Source organism: Exophiala spinifera (assembly GCF_000836115.1).
Source record: "Exophiala spinifera strain CBS 89968 unplaced genomic scaffold supercont1.5, whole genome shotgun sequence".
NCBI classification, from domain to species: domain Eukaryota; kingdom Fungi; phylum Ascomycota; class Eurotiomycetes; order Chaetothyriales; family Herpotrichiellaceae; genus Exophiala; species Exophiala spinifera.
In genome coordinates this window covers 920,072-939,843 of record NW_015622517.1, presented here as the reverse complement: position 1 = coordinate 939,843, position 19,772 = coordinate 920,072, and the positions used below count along the sequence as shown (strand labels likewise).

Here is a 19,772-nt window from a genome sequence, read left to right as displayed (position 1 = left end):
TCGTCAAAGCCAAAGCTCGAGGTCGCGGCAAGGCAGAACCAAAAGGTCCCACTGAGCATGGACTGTGTCATTCCCTCCCGACAGGCGTCGGGGCTCGGAGAGGGTGTCGTGTCGAATCTCTTCATCCTCGCACAGTTTCAAGGTGTGCAGAAAAGGTTCATGTCGCGGGATAATAATATCCACGACATGACCTTATAGGCCTTGACCAGCGTGTGGCCGTCGATTTTTGGGTCCTGGATGTCGCGGTCGTTCCGTAGAGCATAGGACCGCCTGCGGGCGAAAATACTCCTCTACTACTCCGTACTCTCTCAGCATATCCCGTGAGCCACACTTCGTTGGTACTCCGTGCTAGAGGTGAAATTCGAACAGGCTTGTGGAGTGTCCTTCACTCGAACTCAGACTCGCACTCTTACACATCAGCATCAGATAGGCTTGTCAAAGGAGTGTGGGAATTAGCTTTAGCTACCTGAGATACAGAACGAAAAAAAGATGTAGAGACAGAGATACGTGTGACATTTAGAACCGGCACCAGAAGAACAGAACAAATTATACTGCGTACAAAGCGATCCCTGCTGCTGTCGCTGGCGTTTCCATTGCGTTTTAACATTTTGAAGACGACCTCTTTGTCCAAAAACAATGATCCCTTACAAGTCAAGCATGAGTGATAGTCGTATCAATTCTTGTCCGAGGCATTTGCAGTGGTATTTGGCTTTGACTTCGGGGCCGTCCCTGCTTAGGTAGGTAGTTACCTTACGGTAGGTCCACAAAGGCGTCCAGTTAGTGCTTGCGGACAACGTTCCTGTGCGACACCTTGTGGTTGTGCAAGTGTCGAGCCTTGAGACCAGACTCGTAGGGATGTCTGGGCGCCGACGAGGCCTCGTAGGTGGCGTACGAAGCGCACTCGTCCTTGAACTCGCTGTCGTAGTAGCCCTTGGCGTCGATCTCGTCGGGTCGCTCGAGGAACTGGAGACCCATGCCGCCGTCGGCGTGCCAGATGATGTGGCAGTGCATGATCCACGCGCCGGGGTTGTCGGTCTCGAAGCCGATGACGGTCCATCCCGACACGAACGCCTGTGGGCTGCCGGCACCGAAGAGCAGGACCGTGTCCCGGCGGATCGGGTTCTGGAAGTTGAGCTGCCCGACCATGTCCGAGGTGAAGACGCCCTTGCCCTGGCCGAGCACCGAGAAGTCGTGGCCGTGCAAGTGCATCGGGTGCGACGTCTGGAAGTTGTTCTGGATGACAAAGTACACCCACGAGTTGGCCGGACCGTCGAGCACCGCCGTGTTGCCAAAGTACGAGCTGTTGTAGCCTAGGCCGGGCAGCGTCGCGAGCGTCTTGAGCGTGGGCTCGCTGTAGGTGACGTTGATGGCCTTGTTGGCCGCCGGCGTGCCGCTGTTCTCGGAAAGCTCCTTCAATTCGCCCATGAACCATCTGATGACGGGACCATATTCGCCAAAGTTCTGCGATCCGGCATTGCCAGCGGGGAGAAGCTTGACGGTGTCCTGGAATTGGGAGACAGATCCGGCGCTCTTGGAGTCGTGAGGGATGAGCTTGGCGAGAGGTTCATCCAGACAGTCACTCGCCGTGGAGATGGTGAAGTTGTCAGACTTGGGTGTGCCGCACGACCCTTCGTATGTGAAGACGCCGTTGGAAGTTCCCAAACCGTCGTTTAAGCTTCGGACGCCGCACCCTTGTTGGGTGACTGCACGTAGGAAGTAAGCTCCTTCGGGCTATTGTGTGTTAGCGTGTTACTGGCATTAGCAAGTGAGTCTGGGCTTACCTGGTTCATCTCCACAATGACATTGTAACGTTGACCACTTTGGATGTATAGAACATCAGTCTCGTATGGGACGACGGGTGTAAAGTCCGCCGAAATGACCTTCATCTTGTGGTTGTCAAAGTGCACAGCATAGGCAGATTGAGCAGAACTGGAAAATGATGTCAGCGCCTCGACCTCTTGGAGTGATATGAGGGACCCGTGACAGTCTTACCTGTTGATGATGCGGAAAAGATGCTTCTTGCCCTTCTTCACAGTCCATTGGGCACTCTCACCCTTGGTTCCATCGGGAGACTTGTTCTTGCCGTTGAGCAGGTAGTTGGTGGCTGGAGGGAGAGCTCCTCGGACGCGGGCAATGTTGTAAGCCATTTCGAAGATGGTCTGGTTGAAAGCCTCGTCGATCATGACGGAACCCATGTCTAGGTCGTAGTTTGCAGTAGCAGGGCCGTGAATGATGATGGGGCCTCGGCAACCAGCGCCATACTGCGAGAGCGTATGCGAGTGGTACCAGCCAGTGCCGTACGTGCTAGCATGCTACACAGTGTCAGCGATGGACGAGGAACTAAGATTTGGAGACGAAGACATCATGGAAGCTCCGCACACAGCAGCCACCATATCCGTGCATCACTTACAAACTTGTAGACGCGAGCGGCGCCAGGAGCAATACCGCACTCGGAGACACCAGGCACACCATCCTGGTCGTTTGTGCCAGTCTGTCGGATACCGTGCCAATGGATGGTGGTGGCGTTGGTGGTCAGGCCGTTAACAACAGTAACTTCAACCATGTCACCCCAGTTAGCCACAATGGCTTCACCTGGAGACTGGCCGTTTACCGCGAAAGAGTGCTTGAGGGTGCCATCATAGTCGAGTTGTTCTTCAGTGATGGTCAGAGTGTATTTCTTGGTCTGGCCAGTGTAGAAGGTCTTGTGGGTGTCATCATCGACAGACTTGCCAATGCACCATCGGCTTCTGTCGTCAGGGCCGTTGCAGCGGGGCTCAGGCAGCCCTGTAGCCCTGGATGTTTCATTCTTGCAGACAGACGAAGTCGTGGTGGTCAAAGTGGCGGTCGAGGAGGTTGTGTTGAAGCTGGCCGACGACGTAATTGATGTGTAGCTCGTCGTGCTGCTGTTTCCGTAGTGTGGTGCAGAAGTGGTGCTGCCGGTAGGAGCCTGAGTGGTGGACCAATAACCAGTTCCAGACGTAGTAGATGATCCCCAAGATCCGGATGTGACAGTGCTCGATCCCTCACTGCCAGTTGTGGTGGTGGTGGTGGTCTCAGCGTCACCAGGGGTTGTCGTCCAATCCTCCCAGGGGAGTTTCGTCGGGAGAGTATCGGCCTCGCAGGTATAGAACTCGGTCAGAGGGCAGACGGTGACAGTTCTCGTTGTGGTGACCTCAACAATGACATCTCCCTCCTCCCATTCGCCTGCAAACGCGCCCACAGAGCACAGCGGCAAAAGCGCCGCGAAATATTTCAATGATCTCATGATCAGAGTAAGGAGCGACAAAGAGAAACGAGAGGACGAAAGCCAATGCTTTCAAAATATCACGACGTGGTTAAAAAAGAGCGTAGAAGGGGAAACAGACGAGAAAAGAGTCGCAGTATACCTCTCACCTTTCTACTAATAATAACTGAGCCTGTTGACAGTCTTCGCTTACCGCAAGCCACGGTCGAGGCCTTGAGGTCTCCCGTGGGCCATTTGAGACGATCGCACGCAAAGATGGATAACACGAAACCGCATCACTCCACAGGGAGCTATGCTTTGGCGAGTCGAAGGTCAGCTACTCAAACGATTTTGTGCTGGAGGAGATTGGGCGGACCTCTGAATAGGAGAATAGCAGAGTAAAGCAGAGTCAAGACATCCATTTCGAGACGGGCCAAGTTCTTGGAAAGTCTTGTCGTTTCTTGTCCAACGCAGAGCAGTCTCGGAGAGAGATTGGATGTCCATGGCCAAGCTCTCCCGCCCCAGAGGCGCAGTCAGACACCCGATTCGACGCGGGTGGTGCGGATAGCCAAAGACGCGTCGAATTGGGGCCGTAAGTTGGTATTTGTAACAGTTGTAGTGGCGAGACAACTTGCATAGTGCAGACGAGCACGGCTGTTGCTACATGTGCATAACCGTACAAGAGCATCAATCACGATAAGAGACGAATCGATAAGGAGGGCTGGCGAGTCTGAAATGGCACTGTGGGAGAGGCCACTCTGAGGCTTCAGTGTCGTGTTGACGCCAGGGGGTTTTTGCCAAGCCTTCCCGACCCTCTCCGGAGAGATCTTCTAGCCTGAAGGGGTTAGCGTTATTGGGTCGCCTTACGACGGGCACCTTCTTTGGTCTTTTTCGCCTGGGACGATCCGCTGTGCTGAACCTTGAAGGTGCCTTCAGTGTCCGGCGCCGCTCCCTCCCGCTTCCCACGTTGTTGAGCGCGCTGTGACCGCGTCAGGACTCAAAAGGACTCAAGCCTTCTGCGACACAAGTCAATGCTCCTCGGCCACCATCCCGACGCTGGTGCAAGCAAAGCGAGACCCGTGGATTTGGCGCCAGCGGATCTTTAGGCGAATGCTGATCTCGGTTGTCGTGACGCCACCTACTGAGGCGCTGTCTGTCCTCAGTACAGATACAACAGTAGCCTGATTGAACACGTGAAGAGAAGATGATAATTCAAGATGTCCAACACAAGTAAGTTTGGGGTATAGTGGGCGGCGTCGCAAGGAGATTCTCTTTTGCTCCGTTGAACGTCACCGTCGCCCCTGTCTCTCAATCCACTGTTGCCCTGAGGCGAAGCGAGCCATGGCAAGGTTGGTCCAGGCTTCTACATCGCTGACGTTCGGAAATTCAGGTCAGAAGCCAAGAATTGCTGACAAGCTGGTCGTCTGGGTCGGGATACGGGGCAGGACGCTCTCCCCGCTACGGAGCGTGATCCTTCAGGGTCATGAAGGCTGCCCCCTGCATGTTCGTAGACGAGAGACCATCATAACTTTTCCTGCCCAGATGTGATCACTCTTGGCACTACACCTACGGAAAGGCGAGCCCTACGCTCCTGAGAGGGGATAATTGTTGTGCCCAGAGTCAAATTTTGGAGTCCGTGCTCATCTCTTCGCCAAGTTCTGAGGTAGCCTACACAGGCGAAGCAGAAGTGAAATGGGGTGCTAGCAGATCTCCCAATACCTGCAAAGAAGCGTCCGCATCGACAGCATCTATCCTTGGCCTCCTAGATCCATTCGGCTACTGGAACTTCGTCAGAAGGCGTCAATAGAGGGTTATTGTTAGACGCTGCTGCGAAGTCAGTTATGAAGGTGGCTTTTTGAAGTTGGCGTTATGCTCGCATTGGCTCTCATGCGACTCACAATCTTCGAAGTCGGACGCCTTTTGCTAATGACAAGTCATGCTGACCTGGCGTTGGTAGATGTATTGTCGCTGACATGATAGTTGTACTGCCGAACTACCGACCAGAACCGCCTTCCCCGCAATCAACATTCAGTTGGCTCTGGCTCAAAGGATTGTAACTCACGCAAGCCGACGAACCTGTTGAAATGCTGTTCGGACTTCCGGGTCAGTCCCAATAACCGACTCACCGTTCTGCACATGACGACAAGCAGGTCTGCTGCCTCGGTCCAAGACGGTCACTTCTGAGAGCAAAACGCTCCTGATTCCGCCGGTACACATCTCGGAGCTACCGTCTGCCAGCAACAGCTTCGATACAACTGTAGAGAGAGGTCTCCCCACGACTGGAACTCGACTGGAACTTATATATAAAGGGTGGTCACCGGCTTTCCATGCCAGATTGTATGTTCGAGCAAGCTCGACATCAGTGTAATTGAAGTAATCTCGTTTGGTCTTTGGTCGACGGCGACATCAATCACCGCATAGAGCTTGACGCCACGTAGCGGACGTCAGTCTTCAAGATGCCTTCAATCAAGCTTCACGTTGGTGTCTGCGGAGGCGGCATGGGTGGGCTTGCAGCCGCCATCGCCATCGCACGAACAGGTGCTCAAGTCACGTTGCTCGAGGCGGCACGAGAACTGGGCGAAATTGGTGCCGGGATCCAGGTGACTAGACATCGTCCAAGGATGTAGAGCAAAGCACAGCTGACGATGAAATCTAGGTGTTCCCCAACGTGTCTCGTCTGCTCATTCGATGGGGAGTTGACGAATTGATTGGGGACAACCTCATAACCGTGGACGAGGCGAACACATGGGCAGCTGATGGAACACTGCTGGCTCATTTTGATCCGAAGCAAGGTGCAAAGCAATCGGGCTTTCCTCATTGGTTGTTATCGAGGCATGCTTACAACATCTCCACTGACGATTCCCTAGGCTTGTGCGTAGAGACCATCTGCATGCCGGACTCACAGAGTCTGCACGTCGGCATGGCGTGAACCTCGTCGTGGATTCGCGTGTGAACAAGTTGGAATACACGAAGGAGAGTGTCAAGGTCACTACCACCCAGGGTGTCCACCACGAATTCAACCTCTTGATCGGATCAGACGGTATCAAATCCTTCATCCGACAAACACTGTTTCCCGATGTGGTGCCCAAAGCTGCTTCGACCGTTGCCGCCTTTCGAGGCATTCTGTCGTATGGGGAGGTCTTCGCCAAAGTACCGGACGCGCGACAATTTCTGAGGAACACGATGGATGGCTTGATTGGACCCAACGGTTACATCTTACTATATCCTCTGTCAGCTGGCAGGGAATTGAACGTTGTGACCCTGTTTCAGATGGATCGGGTTGTCAGAACACCAGAGGACGTCGATATCAATGAGTTCCGCAATCTGTACAAGGACTGGAATCCGACTGCCCGCAAAATCCTCGAGCTTGTCAATTATACCCAGAAGTGGCCGCTCCTTGTCCTTCCGCCCATGAAGACTTGGTCGAATGATCATAAGAACATTGTTCTCCTCGGAGATGCAGCCCACGCAATGCAAAACCATATGGCGCAAGGAGCAGCGACGGCCATGGAAGATGGCGCGTTCCTCGGCACTGTTATTGGCGATGTTGTGCGTGGGAATATTAGCTTGACTGAAGCTATCGAGCTCTACGAGAAACAAAGAATCCCACGAGTCTGGGTCAAGCAGCAGGCATCATTCGTGTCTGGAGCTATCAATATGGCCGTTGGAGAAGATGCTGCAAGACGAAATCGGGCGTCCGCTCCAGAGGTCAAGGCCTGGGGTTGCAATGTTGTTCAGCCCAGCAATGAATTGCCCCCGACGTACAAATCATGGCAGATGTATTGTACCCCTGCGAGTGTCCCCGGCATATTGTATTACGACGCCGAGGGAGACGCTGATAACGCAGTGTGTGAGTATCTGCAGAAAAAGACGGCCGTGGACGAGGTGACGTTGGTCAGTAAAGGCCTATGGGAGAAGTGGTGGGGTGTCATCGATAACAACGGCCTCGAGGGAGCCTAGTGATGTCTGCGACGCGTTCAGTCTCCTGGCACTATGGCCGAACGAGTACAATGCAATTTCGGATCTCCGTATATCATGCTTCCCGAGGGGTCCGCTCTTGGGGAAGCTACTCATCGATCCGGGGAGACTTGTAAAAGTTGTAGGCTGCCTAAAGATGGCTGCGCTAGGAAGAAGCGCAAGGCATCCAAGGCTAGAACTCGGGTGATATTGGCTCTCACTAGATTCGTAGGCCTAGATCAGCGAAGATATCGAGGCACAATGAATGCTATGTCGGAAAACTTTCGACGAAAGGATGAAGCCTGTAGTCTCTCGTTTGTAGGGGGTCTTGGTGTAACGCCCATCTTGACACTAAATCTGAGGTCAGAGCTTGAAGCAGCCGCGGTGGGAGTTCGGAGGGGACACAAGTCATAGTCGCCCCGTACAAGTCAGAACCTTGTTGATAAGGACAAAAGGTGTTGTCACAGAATCCAGGAGAAACGGCGCGGGAGTGAAGGGGGAGCAGTCGTAGCAGATCCCTTGGCGATAGAGATAACGAGTACGAACAAGAGTCAGAGTACTCGTAGTGTACGGAGTGTGAAGCTCAACATCGATCGACAGGCATTCAACAATCAACAGGAAAAGGGCTCTCCGAGGAGGTGTTCTTCCTTCTTCGCCGTACTTCGTATTCACTCCTACCTAGGTAAGCTCCGATGCTGATAACTGAGGTGGTCGGCCGACGGCCAATCGCGCGTTTAAGAGTCAGCACAAGAATTTTGCCAACTGGCCCCAGCCAAACTGGTCGGAGAGGGGATCTAAGGATCTAAGGATCTTGGTGAGATCGACCGGGAGAATCTTGGGCGGCTCACCAGGCTATCGACGCGACCGATGCCCCTTGGAGGCTTTACCTAAAATCCGTGTCCAAGGGCGGGTGTTAGGGCGGCCGTGGGCCATTCACAGGCGCCGTGTAGGCTGCTAATGGGCCACTAACTCGCCCCAAGCAGCCACTCTCCGCCTAGAGTTCCCACCATATCGGGGACCGGAAGCCACTAACAGAAAGAGAGAAGCGCTCGCACTCCGACCTGAAGCCAGTCCACGCCGCGCCTACGATGCTTTTTCTCCGTACAGCGCTTGCAATATCCGATATTCGCAGGCTGTACGGAGTACGTGCTGTGCACAGCGTCATCATTGTCTTCGGAAGAAGAAAAAAAAAGACCGTCCCCGGCCTCTGACCTCAGGTCTCCTTCACCCCTCAGTTTCTCTCTATCTATCTACCTTGGGACCGGAGGTGCGATGCTCACTCGATCCATACGCTGCACCGCTTCCTCGTCTCTCCCACCGTCGCCGTCGCGACGTCTCAACAGCAATCTCGCGTGTGGGCGACCATTCGGACTAGGTCAAGGTGTACTTTTATCATCTCAGACAGACAAGCCACAAGCTTCTTCCCACTGGTTCCGGTCCCATACGAGTACATTCCCTGCTCGAAGCGCTAGTACCAGTAGATCTGCTGCTACAGCTTATCCAGGTCCTACCGGGATCTACTGGCCTGTGAGGATCCGTTCTGTGCTCCCGCCATCACCGTCATCATCCTCGAATTCGTCCAACCTTTTTATATCTCGCCGATTCCCATCTTCACTGCGAGTACAGACACGATCTTGCAGCTCTAGCCACAAGCACTCGACAACAGCAAACAACACAGCCACTGAAGTCGAAGAACAAAAAGAGGAGGACGAAGAATTCAATCCGATCACGATGTCTTCAGGTTAGTCCATCCATCTCTGAATTTTTTTACCTCTAGGTGTTGAATGCTCCTCGTTCTACCAACACCTTGTACCCCACTGTTTTGCAACGCATTCAACTGCAGCCTCATCAAAGCAAAACATCCATGCATCGACCTATGGAATAATCATGATGCACAATTTGCAAGATTATTCTTATGTTCTTGTATTCTTTCGATGTTCCCCATGATCTTCCTGTTTGACTACTCAATCTGTTGTTGGCACCGCCATCCACTTTGGCCTCAACAATTCTGATTTGGGCGTGTTGATTCACGTGACCACCACGGCCCCCTCCAGCTCACCCCTGCATGCCTGCCTCATGGTATCATTGAACACATCATACCACTGTCCATGCAGACATCACCTTCGCTTTCTTTTAGCTCCTGTTGCTGCCCGACCCGACCCGCCAACTCCCGAACATTCTTTCCTTTTTCCTGGAGAAAGAAACGACCTTTGCCTCAGTGTCAGCCAGTCGACTAACCCACTCCTGTCTATAGATTCAAAGGCCGAGGACGCCTTCACCAAAGCCTTCAACAACAACTCCGCATGGCGCCGCTCCCTTGCCGAGACGGAGCCCGAACTCTTCGAGTCCCTGGGCAAAGGACAATCCCCTCAGATTCTCTGGATTGGATGTGCAGACTCCCGGTGCCCCGAGACGACCATCCTCGGCCTGAAACCCGGCGAGATCTTCTGCCACCGTAACATCGCCAACATCCTTACGGCCACCGACATCAACTCGTTGTCCGTGATCCAGTTCGCCGTGCAGTACCTCAAGGTCAAGCACATCATCATATGCGGACATACCTCGTGCGGAGGCATCGCCGCGGCCCTGGATAACAAGAAACTCGGTCTGATCGACACCTGGCTCATGCCACTGCGGGCCATTCGCCGTGAGAACCTGGCCCTGTTGAACAGCCTGGACGAGAAAGAAAGGGCGCTCAAACTCGTCGAGTTGAATGTCCGCCAAGGCGCCAAGGTCCTGCATGAGAACCCCGTCGTCATCGACGCCATCCAGGAACGGGGTCTGCAGGTCCACGGCCTGATTTATAACGTCGGCACCGGTGAACTGAGAGAGTTGGACATTGGCGAGGACGACGATGTCGTCAAGAGCCGTACCATTGCCTTCAAGACCGAGTGAAAACCTTGAAACCTGATGCCTAACCTCGACCAAAGAAAGTTGTGGTCATGATTCTTCGTCAGATGTTCAGGAACAAGCTGGGATGGTCGTCAAGGTTAAATGTAGGCTTCTTATCCTCGCCTTCGTTCTTCGTTCTCGCTTCTCCATCGACATAGTTCGCCCTCAGTTCGTGGGGAGGGTGAAACGACGGCAATGCGAGGGGGATTTGCACTCCTTTCCCCCTCACTTTTTCGGGTGTGTTTGTATGTTTGCGTGGTGCACTTCTCGCACATGTACGAGCGGGGAACAGCAGTCACCCTCTTGGAATGGTCTTCCTGCGTGGATGGGATATAGGGAAAGAAGAGAGTAATAGAAGCACAATGTCTCTCCCAAGATCAAAGCCCCTTGTCGCAGACTTCGAACGTGTGTAGCCTACCTTTGAGTACGTATGTAATGGGTATCAAGTACCGTAGGTAGGGTAGCCGAGGTACCATAAAGACATTTGGGAGGCTTCGTTTACCCTTGCCCCCAAACAAAGAACGGGCTTAGACACTGGCAGACGACAACGGTATGCCCCAGGGGGGGAAATGCATGCAGGGGTAGAGGGTAGCTCGACGAGGTCAAACAAGACTAGGCCAGGCAAAGATACACACGTAGAGACACCGTCGCACTGGACGTACATGAATGAATCCATGTCCTTCGGAAGCTACACCCAAGACCTAGATCAGAGCCATGCCTCTCTCTGTCCCCCTGAGGAAAAAGCAGCTTTTGTATCGGCAGGTAATATAAATATATGATTTGTAGAATTGTGACTTGGAGGAAGCCCCGAAGTTGACGTTCAAGGCGTTTGGCAATGACATGACCAGCTGATTTACCAGTACGTACCAACAATGGTGAAGAAGCCTTGTACACGAAAACACTAGATCCAATCTCAAAACCGTATCGATGAAGCCTTGACCCAAGGCTATCTTTCTCCCATCTGCGAAAATGGGATCCCCCACGAGGATCACGTCCCTTCCGACCATGCCAACTTCGCCCATACGATTTCACGGTGAAAAGCTAGAGACGGCGTGCATTCGAACTGCTCTGCAGAACATGAAGAACCGCTTCAGGAAACTAGCCCAACTGTAATTTGCTGTTCTAACCTCTTCGGCCCGAGGACGTACAATAATAGCAGGTAATGGAATCGTTCCCCAGGGGGAGGGGACTGCGCCCGTGGAATCGGTAGGTAGGGACAGAAAACTCCCTTGATGAGACTTCACGAGTGGACAACCTCACAATTCCTCTATCCTCTGAACTTCTTGAACGCTTCGGCCACTGTCATTCCTTTCTCTACAGCTTCCTTCACCTTGTCGTCCGCAGCCACCAGCTTAGGCATCAAGGACAGCGTGTCGTCGAGGAGGTCCCGCGGGATGACCACGACACCCTCCAGCGGGTCGCAAAAGATGATGTCTCCCTGTAGGCATTGTCAACGGCGGGGGTCCTCAAGCGATTCAGTATCGCTTTCATCATGGTTTCTCACCGGAGCCACCGTGACGCCGGTTATGGTCACTGGGACGTTGCGCGCGTATACCGTCGACTCGGCGTTGGTCCCCACTGTCGACTTCCCCAGTGCAAAGATCTGTTTCCCCAGGTTGCTTTTCGTCAACAACGTGATTGACGAATGGTAGGAGCATAACATATGATTGACGAAAAATAGGACATAACAACACAGACGCGGACGCAAGAGAGATAGAGAGAGAGAGAGGGATAGAAGTAATACAACAGCAACAGGGAATGCTCGCGTACTGGTAGTTTGGACTCTTTCAACTCAGCCATGTCTCGCACACGGCCACCGACGACGCACGCAGCCACACCCCTTACTTTCATCCGTTGAGCCATGATGCCGCCTACGGCCGCACACTTTTGGCCTTCTGGCTGGTCGATGACGACGACACTGCCAGCTTCTGTTAGGTCGACCCAATGGCTACCCTTGGGGATGGTGTTGTCGGCGGCAGGTGGTGCTGATCCTGGAGGAGGAGGAGGGGAGTTCTTCGACACCAGCTTCAAAGTGCACGCGGGTGCAATCACCTTGCTGCTGGTGGTGCTGGTGCTGCTCGCTGCAGCTTCACCTGCGAGTGTCTGCGAAGACGGAACCGGTCCTTGTCATTCTTGTTAAGATTGACTCGACGACGAACGTAGCGACCTGAACGGGAAGAACTGCTGTAATGTCGTCCTTTGCTTACCGATGTCGGCCAGGAATCCGGCTCTCGCAACTTCGCCCGCTGCGGGCTTTTGGAGCTTGAGCAACGCATCGGAAACCTGTGCAAATGTGTGGGCAAGGTCAATGCCATGGGAGGGCAGCAAGAATCCTTACGTCGCAGGCTGAATAGTCATGCAGGCGGCGGAGCTTCTCTTGAAGATCGCCTGGAGCTGTCGACATCCTTCTGAATCGGCAATTGGCCAACGGAGAGGAAGGAGGACGACGACGGCACGCAGTGATTGATGAATGGGTAGAAGGGACGGCAAAGTCAAAGGGAGTCGCAATCCTCTGCAATCTACTCCTGCACAGAACAACAGGGGACGATCTATTGATCATTATCCCCAAGGCACTGAAAGACATTCAAGGAGTGAGGACTCTTAAACCACCGATCTCGCAAATAGATCTGAAAGTGAATCGGCCCTGACATGAGTGTACGGGTCGGTTGCTGCCCTAAGACTTCCTTCTACGCTCCCCGGGCGTATTCCGGTTCCTCGTGCACGGAATCGAGACGACCATCGACACCTTCATAGAAATTCAATGCTTCCTTGTTGTCCCCCCTGAGGGCTATGGGCTTTCACAGGCCTCGGCATGGTTATCTGTCAAGTCACCATTACAAGGATACGATGCAGCGTACGGCTCGAAACAATGTCTCATAACGCCGTTTTGGTCTAAACATTTCACAGTCAGGTACGGCCAACTCCCTAGTCCTTGAGAAAGAACAAGCACGGTCAAAAGAAGCCTACAGTCGCTATACCGGAGCTGAGGACTCTTGTGAGACCCAGGGTGCAAATCGAATCATATCGCTCATTCGGTCCTTCACACGACTTTCGTATGATGAGGCCGTATGTATTCATGGTATGTATGGAGTGATTCGCTCTTCCATGTCTGCATGCCATCAAACCCAGAGATATATGTACAGATGTGACAGGTCGAGTTGTTTTGAATATTGAGTACGGTACGTAGTCTTATCATGTGATTCGTGGTTCAGCCTGGGAAAAAGGGATTAGAAACCTGCGTTAAGATATGACGCGAGAAATTGTCACAAACCTTCCATCTGCTGTTGACTGTGGGAATGTTAGCTTGTGAACGATTGATTTATCTTTCGACCAGGTATGAGGCTACATACCTTCGAATCCAAGAGGTGCCTCCACGGCATCCGACTGTCCTCTGAACTTGCCCGTTAACCGTTGATCTCTCTCCATCACTTGGTAGCAGTTAGCCTCTGTGTCTGTCTGTTTCTGTGTGACCACGTTTGGTGAACGCGACTAACTCTGTCTGTCCCATCTGTCTATCAGATATCTCGGCCGCTTGTAGTCGTTTTTATAGTATTTGATCGAAGCCAAACCCGCACCCTGTGGTTTTCTGCTTAGTTCCATGCTTCAGAATGCCCAGCGCCTCTCGGGCAACCGTACCGTAATACCAAACATCCCCACCATGATGGCATAGGGGAGGAGGGCTTCGAAAGGGACACCCATGGTGACTCGTGGATTATGCGGACGGATTGTCGGGTGTCTCGATGCGATGGGTTCAAAGTGTCGTGTTGTTGCGACGGTGGGAAATTCGACTTTGATCGTCTATGTTGGCAAGGGCGGAACACTCTTATGTCTCCTTCAACAACATCCAGCACATAGCGCAGGGGTGTGGTGAGACTGGATCCTAGTATTGGCCTCTAGCAATCGCGATGCAGCTTGAAGCTCATCCAAGTCGACTTTCTGCCAAGATGATTGCTTGTTTTGGAGTGCCAACGAGGCCGCTTTATGGCAGGTATGAGTACTCCAAAGTGCCTTAGTAATTGACCAGGGGTGAGCAGCTATCAAAGGCAAGTAAGCCGAGAAGATTCAACGCGCATATCATCACGTGATGCTGGACGTTCAGTGGTAGGTCTCTGCGAGAGGAACTGTCTTCGAGACGCCCTCGAGCCAGGTAATACCAGACGCAACAAGTCACAGACGATCAATTTACGTGTACCACCTGTATCAATTTTCAGGAAACACACTTTGAACGACGTCCGAGTCCTGTCGCGCACAGTCTTTACGCGTTCGAGAGAAAGACCTACCTCCTCCCCGCGAGACCGACCCAACGACCACGACCGGGGCCGCCCCAAAGCGGAACATGCGTCGTAGTTCCCTTGGTGTGATCGCGTGAGCGTTGGAAGCGGAAAACTGCACTCTGGGGAATCCGATGTCACTGGGAAACCATCTGCACAAGCGGTCGTAAGGCGTTTCGAGCAGGACAGTCACCACGACAAAAGGCCGCTCTCATGCCACCTCTTGTGTCCGAAGAACCAGACGAGACATCTAGTCTGGATCAAGAAAGTGTATCAGGGGAAGTCGATGTCGAGTCTAATGCAAATGAAGATCTGATTGGCCCTACGATCAATGTGCGCGTTGTAGCTGCGGCTGGCAAACCAATGGCAAAGCGGAACACAGAAGAGGTGGGTGAGCGAGACACCGATTCTGCACATGCACCCAACCCGGAAGACAGCGCGTTGGACGAACAGTTACAACGGTCAGCTGAGGAAGAAGGTAGTGACGACGATGAGGCTGAAAGTTCCTCTCCTCCGCGGGCCGAGGCAACCACAGACTCTCCTGTGAAGGGAGAAGACAGTGAGGCGGATGCAGATGCGGACGAGGATGAGGACGACGAGGCCAACGCTGTCTCTGACGCTGATGACAAGGATGCCGAAGCCGAGAGCGACACTGACGCAGATGCGGATGAAGATGCGGAGGCTGAGACCGATGACCCTGCTCAAGAAGACAACAGCGGCGATGAAGAGAGTAGTGACGACGCAACAAGTGACGGCAAGAGTCAAAGCTCGGATGAATCTGACAGCGAAGACTCAAGCTCGCAGTCTGAGCAGGGTGAAGAGGTTGCGAAAGAAACTCAAACAAATCATGCGGAACCTGAATGTATGTTTTGTGATAAGACCAATGATACAGCCTCTGCAGATGCCGATACGCTTTTGGCTTGTTCGGGTTGCGGGAAACATGCCCATCTGCGCTGCCTTCAAGAAAGAGACGAAGTCGAGAACGATAAAACTGGTGCATGGCAGTGTCCTGACTGTCTACAGCAGCCGGGCCAATCCGAATCTCCAAAGGAACAAACGGTGCGATCGAAGAATTCAGCACCTCGACTTGTCAGAGATTTATTACCTGTCACTCGGGGTGTGCAGAAACCTGGCTCACACTCAATCTTCGCGCAGCCATTGATACAAGAAGGTGAAGATGGAGGACGAGCTCTCAGAAAGAGGAAATCGCCCACTGAAGAACCTCCACCGACAGAGAAGCGACGCCGTAAAGTCACCCCGCGGGCACTGGAAGCCATCTCGGTGGATAGCAAGGCTGAGGAGGAGAAAGCAGTCGCCCACTCAACGAGAGCAAGCCAGAAGATTACCAAACCAGTTGCACGAATCTTGCAACACCGCCCATTCAACAAAGCGCCACCACACAAATTCATCCTCGCATTCCACTTGGGACAGTCTAAGATCGAAGAGATCCTAAACAAGCCTCCTCGGCCGGGAAGAAGGAAAGCTGCCCCAGTTAGAGAAAGAAAAAAAGTACCCAAGATACCGGCGCCGGTTTATCAACCTCCAGTGCCCAAATTTCCTGCCTTGCCGACCCATCACCTCATCTTTCCCTCGGCGTTCACAGATCGCGAAGCGGAGCTCAACGCCAAGCCGTATGGCGGGATACTCACAGAGGCAGAAGCTGACACATCACGGTCATTGCCACAGCTGAAAGATCGTGAAATCTTCGAGATTGCCAGAAAGGAAGCAGAAGAAGAACGTCGAAGGACATCTGCTGCAGCCGAAGCGGAAATTAACGGAGACAAGGAGGGAACGTCAAAGCCTAATCGAACCGTGTCAGGACCACCGACCAAGATCAAATGTATCCAGTTTGGCAAGTTTGTCATTGACACCTTTTATGCGGCGCCATATCCCGAAGAATATTCACATGAATCGAGACTCTTCATTTGTGAATTCTGCCTGAAATACCTACCTTCTGAGTTTGTGGCGTATCGGCACAAATTGAAATGTCCCGCCAAACATCCTCCCGGGGACGAAATCTACCGCGAGGGCACGTTGTCAGTGTGGGAAGTGGACGGACGCAAGAAGACCGAGTACTGCCAATGTCTTTGTCTAATGGCCAAAATGTTCCTTGGCTCGAAAACGCTGTACTACGATGTTGAGCCATTCTTGTTTTACATCTTGACAGAATATGACGAATTTGGATACCATTTTGTCGGCTATTTCAGCAAGGAAAAGCGCCCCGCGAGCCAGAATAATGTTAGCTGTATATTGGTGATGCCGATACATCAGCGAAAAGGATATGCGACGTTTCTCATCGACTTTTCATATCTCCTGACCAGAATTGAAGGCAAAGAGGGATCGCCAGAGAAACCTCTGTCAGATATGGGTCTGACAGCATATCGGTCGTATTGGGATTTGACCATCTCGCGTCACCTTCTTGACATCGGCCTCAAGCCTTTCAGCACGAGAACGCTTATGGCTAGGACTGGCATGACGGCAGATGATGTGATTCATTCTTTGGAAAGACTATACGCTTTTGTGAAGGACCCAGTGACCAAAACATATGCAGTCCGATACGACAAGAAACTGTACGAACGAATAGTCGATGAGTTCGATTCCAAGAAGCATCGTAAGTTACGACCCGAAGCCTTGATATGGACTCCCTATATCATGGGTCGTAGCGATCAAGCCACCCTCGACGGACAGCATTTGCAAGCTCTGGCCCCTCGCGACGATGACGAGGACGAGGAAGAAAAAGAGGAGACTGGGCCTGGCGAAGTTGTTTCCAAAGCTGGGAAATCCCTTACAGAAGTGGACACTGAAGTTGACGTGCTTGATTCTGGTAACATATCGCCCAGGTCGAGGGCGAAGTCTACAACAGCTGTGTCTCGACGTGCATCAGTCACGGCTGCGGTGGATTCCGATACGAAGGCAGAGTCTCAAGATGATCCACTTACCAATGACCTCGGTGTGGTCGCTCCGGGTCCACCATCCACAGATGCCATGAACGGTACCGTTTCCACGCAGCTTACACAGCCTGCACTCAAGGTTAATGGCCTCAGTGTTGGGTTAGTAAACGGGGATGGGATGACCAGCGAGGACTCCAGGAATGCGAAGTCTGAGAACAACGATGCGGCTGATGTCCAAGCGGAAGAAGGAAGCAAAGTAGCAGCACATAAACAGGACACCAAGATGCCAGAACCTCCTCTGACGGGCTACGCTCTTGCATATCGCACACTCAACATCCCTCCTACACGGTTCCAGATTGATCCACCGATTCACCCCGCCATGCTTAGGCAACGGAGCACGAAGAAGCGGAATTTAACGACTGCGTTCGGACGTGCTGGGTCTGGGTCCAATGCGAATGGGAATACGACCCACACCACTCCCGCCGTTGCGGTACGAAGTTCACCACGCCATGCCAATACCGTGGCCAATGTCAACGGCGGAGGAGGAGGAGGCGCTAGCACCACGACGAGGACTCGCACCGGCAGTCTTGACATGGGCAAAGGCAAAGAGACGTTGTCTGTCCCAAACACGCCTGCACGACGGAGTAGTAGGAGAAGCGCTCTTGCAAATTCAAGTACGATTGAAGTGCTCACTCCCTTCAATGCCCCCGCCGCCTCCCAGGCTGGCCCGAGTACGAGGACTACAAGGGCTCGGAGTTCCAGAAACGACTCGACGACTGTTGATATTGAGGATGGCGATGTCATTGAAGTTTCAACTGCAACTGCTGCTGCTTCTGCCAAGGCTGTGCACGCCGAAGTCGATGCCGAGGCTGACGAGGATGTCGATGCGCCCGCGGACGAGGATGAAGATGAGGAAGAGGAGAAGGTGAATGACAAGGGCAAGGCTCGTGCCAATGTCGTCGAGGAAGAAGACGATCAAGACGCCGAGGCTGATTCATCTAGTGGCGGTGATGAAGAGGAAGATGATGAAAATTCCGAAGACGAAGAAGAAGAAGATGATGATGATGACGATAATGGTGAAGAATCAGAAGACGAGACCTCGGACGCTGTGATACCGGAGGAGGAAGAAAGTGACACAACTGGAGATGACGATGGGGATGCCCCTGCAGATGACGATGATGATGACGACGACGACGAAGATGCAGAAGTAGATGAGGACGAGGAAGATGACGATGAGGACGATGAAGAGGATGAGTAGATAGAATTGTCCCTCTGCGTCTTTGTAGTCGTCCTCGTCGTCGTCGTCGTCGTCGTGGTAAATTAATCTTCATCTCTGCGTCGTGGTCTCTGTCCTTTGCCGGCGTTTCCATAGATAGCTACCTACCTGTGTAGTTATTTCTTCGCCGCCATTGGGCCTCGTTTGATCTTTTTCGTCTCTAGCGGTTGTTGGTCGTCCTCGACGCTTCGGTGAAAAGACGAACATCCACGCTCGATGAGGATACATGCATGGGGGCAGCACCTTTTGAGTACGTGACGACGAGCCGACGAGCCGACGAGCCACATACCTAGGTAAGCTCGACGGTGGTTTATTTAGTGCGAGGTCAGAACCCCCATCATCCCCCATACGGTATATGCGGTATATGTATCTCGAAAATAGTGTCGAACAGAGGTAGGGGGGGGGGAGAAAAAAAAGAGAGAGAAGACCATTGAGACAGTGACACACACACACACACACACAAAACCATCCACACTCATACATACCACGGTATATTCCCGTCATGTGTACAGACAGGATCTTCCAAAATTTTTTTTCTTCTTCCATTTTTTGATGGATTCCAATCATATGTAGAGGTCGATGAACAGTGCCCGTCGGCCGCACAAAAAGTCGTAAATACTGTACCTACCAAGGTGGTGGTATGGTCATCCAACGACAGAAACACGACGCAATTTAACCCTGCGTCTTCCAACAGAAACACAGGCCAAAAAAAGTCACCTCGACTCCCCTTGTCCGCATCTGCTGTCTCATCCCTACCTCTCTATTGATCAATCCACTGATTTCAGTTCACGAAGTAAGGTATCCAAGTCAAGGTTGAGCAACTCGACACTCAAAGTGCCAATATTCCAAACGTACATCATGTGTATCTGATCTACTGTACCTAACGTCAAGTAAAAGGACCAGAGCCCAGGCGCCCAAACATGGCTCAATCGTTCCATTTTCTTCTCGTCTCCCTCTCTCCCTCGCTCCCTCGCCCGACAAAAAACCCACCCAAGCCCTTTCTGCTCCCTCAATATCATGTGAAGATTTCTTTGCGACAGAGCTCTTTGAGCAGCCAAGTCGTCGACATTCACAAGGGGACACGGGTCGTGGGCCGTTGCCAGCTTTTCGTCGAGTCGCACGCAACACAAAAACATATCTCAACAGCTCCCAATTGTTTTCCCACATTCATTCGTCCCCAAGGACTTTCCCTTTTCACCACTGCTCATCTACTCTCTCTCTCTCTCTCTCTCTCTCTCTCTCTCTCTCTCTCTCTTCCCCCC

The 19,772-nt window shown here is 52.6% G+C and overlaps 5 protein-coding genes across 5 annotated transcripts; 3 read left to right on the top strand and 2 right to left on the bottom strand.

Annotated features, from left to right (window-relative positions):
* Window positions 1–777: 777 nt before the first annotated feature.
* On the bottom strand, window positions 778–3,265 carry PV08_06923 (uncharacterized protein; the record flags this gene model as incomplete). The annotated part of the gene is made up of 4 exons (XM_016381256.1): window positions 778–1,731; window positions 1,782–1,929; window positions 1,993–2,312; window positions 2,411–3,265. 4 exons carry the CDS (start codon window positions 3,263–3,265, stop codon window positions 778–780), a joined length of 2,277 nt encoding a protein of 758 aa, XP_016234358.1.
* Window positions 3,266–5,679: 2,414 nt separating this feature from the next.
* On the top strand, window positions 5,680–7,183 carry PV08_06922 (uncharacterized protein; the record flags this gene model as incomplete). Its single annotated transcript, XM_016381255.1, has 3 exons — window positions 5,680–5,823; window positions 5,880–6,046; window positions 6,091–7,183. 3 exons carry the CDS (start codon window positions 5,680–5,682, stop codon window positions 7,181–7,183), a joined length of 1,404 nt encoding a protein of 467 aa, XP_016234357.1.
* A 2,073-nt stretch (window positions 7,184–9,256) lies between these two features.
* Window positions 9,257–10,075, top strand: PV08_06921 (uncharacterized protein; the record flags this gene model as incomplete). The annotated part of the gene is made up of 1 exon (XM_016381254.1): window positions 9,257–10,075. One exon carries the CDS (start codon window positions 9,257–9,259, stop codon window positions 10,073–10,075), a length of 819 nt encoding a protein of 272 aa, XP_016234356.1.
* A 1,264-nt stretch (window positions 10,076–11,339) lies between these two features.
* Window positions 11,340–13,771, bottom strand: PV08_06920 (uncharacterized protein; the record flags this gene model as incomplete). The annotated part of the gene is made up of 8 exons (XM_016381253.1): window positions 11,340–11,510; window positions 11,577–11,675; window positions 11,843–12,146; window positions 12,255–12,355; window positions 13,344–13,360; window positions 13,423–13,500; window positions 13,567–13,648; window positions 13,709–13,771. The coding sequence occupies 8 exons, from the start codon at window positions 13,769–13,771 to the stop codon at window positions 11,340–11,342; spliced, it is 915 nt and encodes a 304-aa protein (XP_016234355.1).
* A 785-nt stretch (window positions 13,772–14,556) lies between these two features.
* On the top strand, window positions 14,557–18,492 carry PV08_06919 (uncharacterized protein; the record flags this gene model as incomplete). The annotated part of the gene is made up of 1 exon (XM_016381252.1): window positions 14,557–18,492. The coding sequence occupies one exon, from the start codon at window positions 14,557–14,559 to the stop codon at window positions 18,490–18,492; it is 3,936 nt and encodes a 1,311-aa protein (XP_016234354.1).
* Window positions 18,493–19,772: the final 1,280 nt, after the last annotated feature.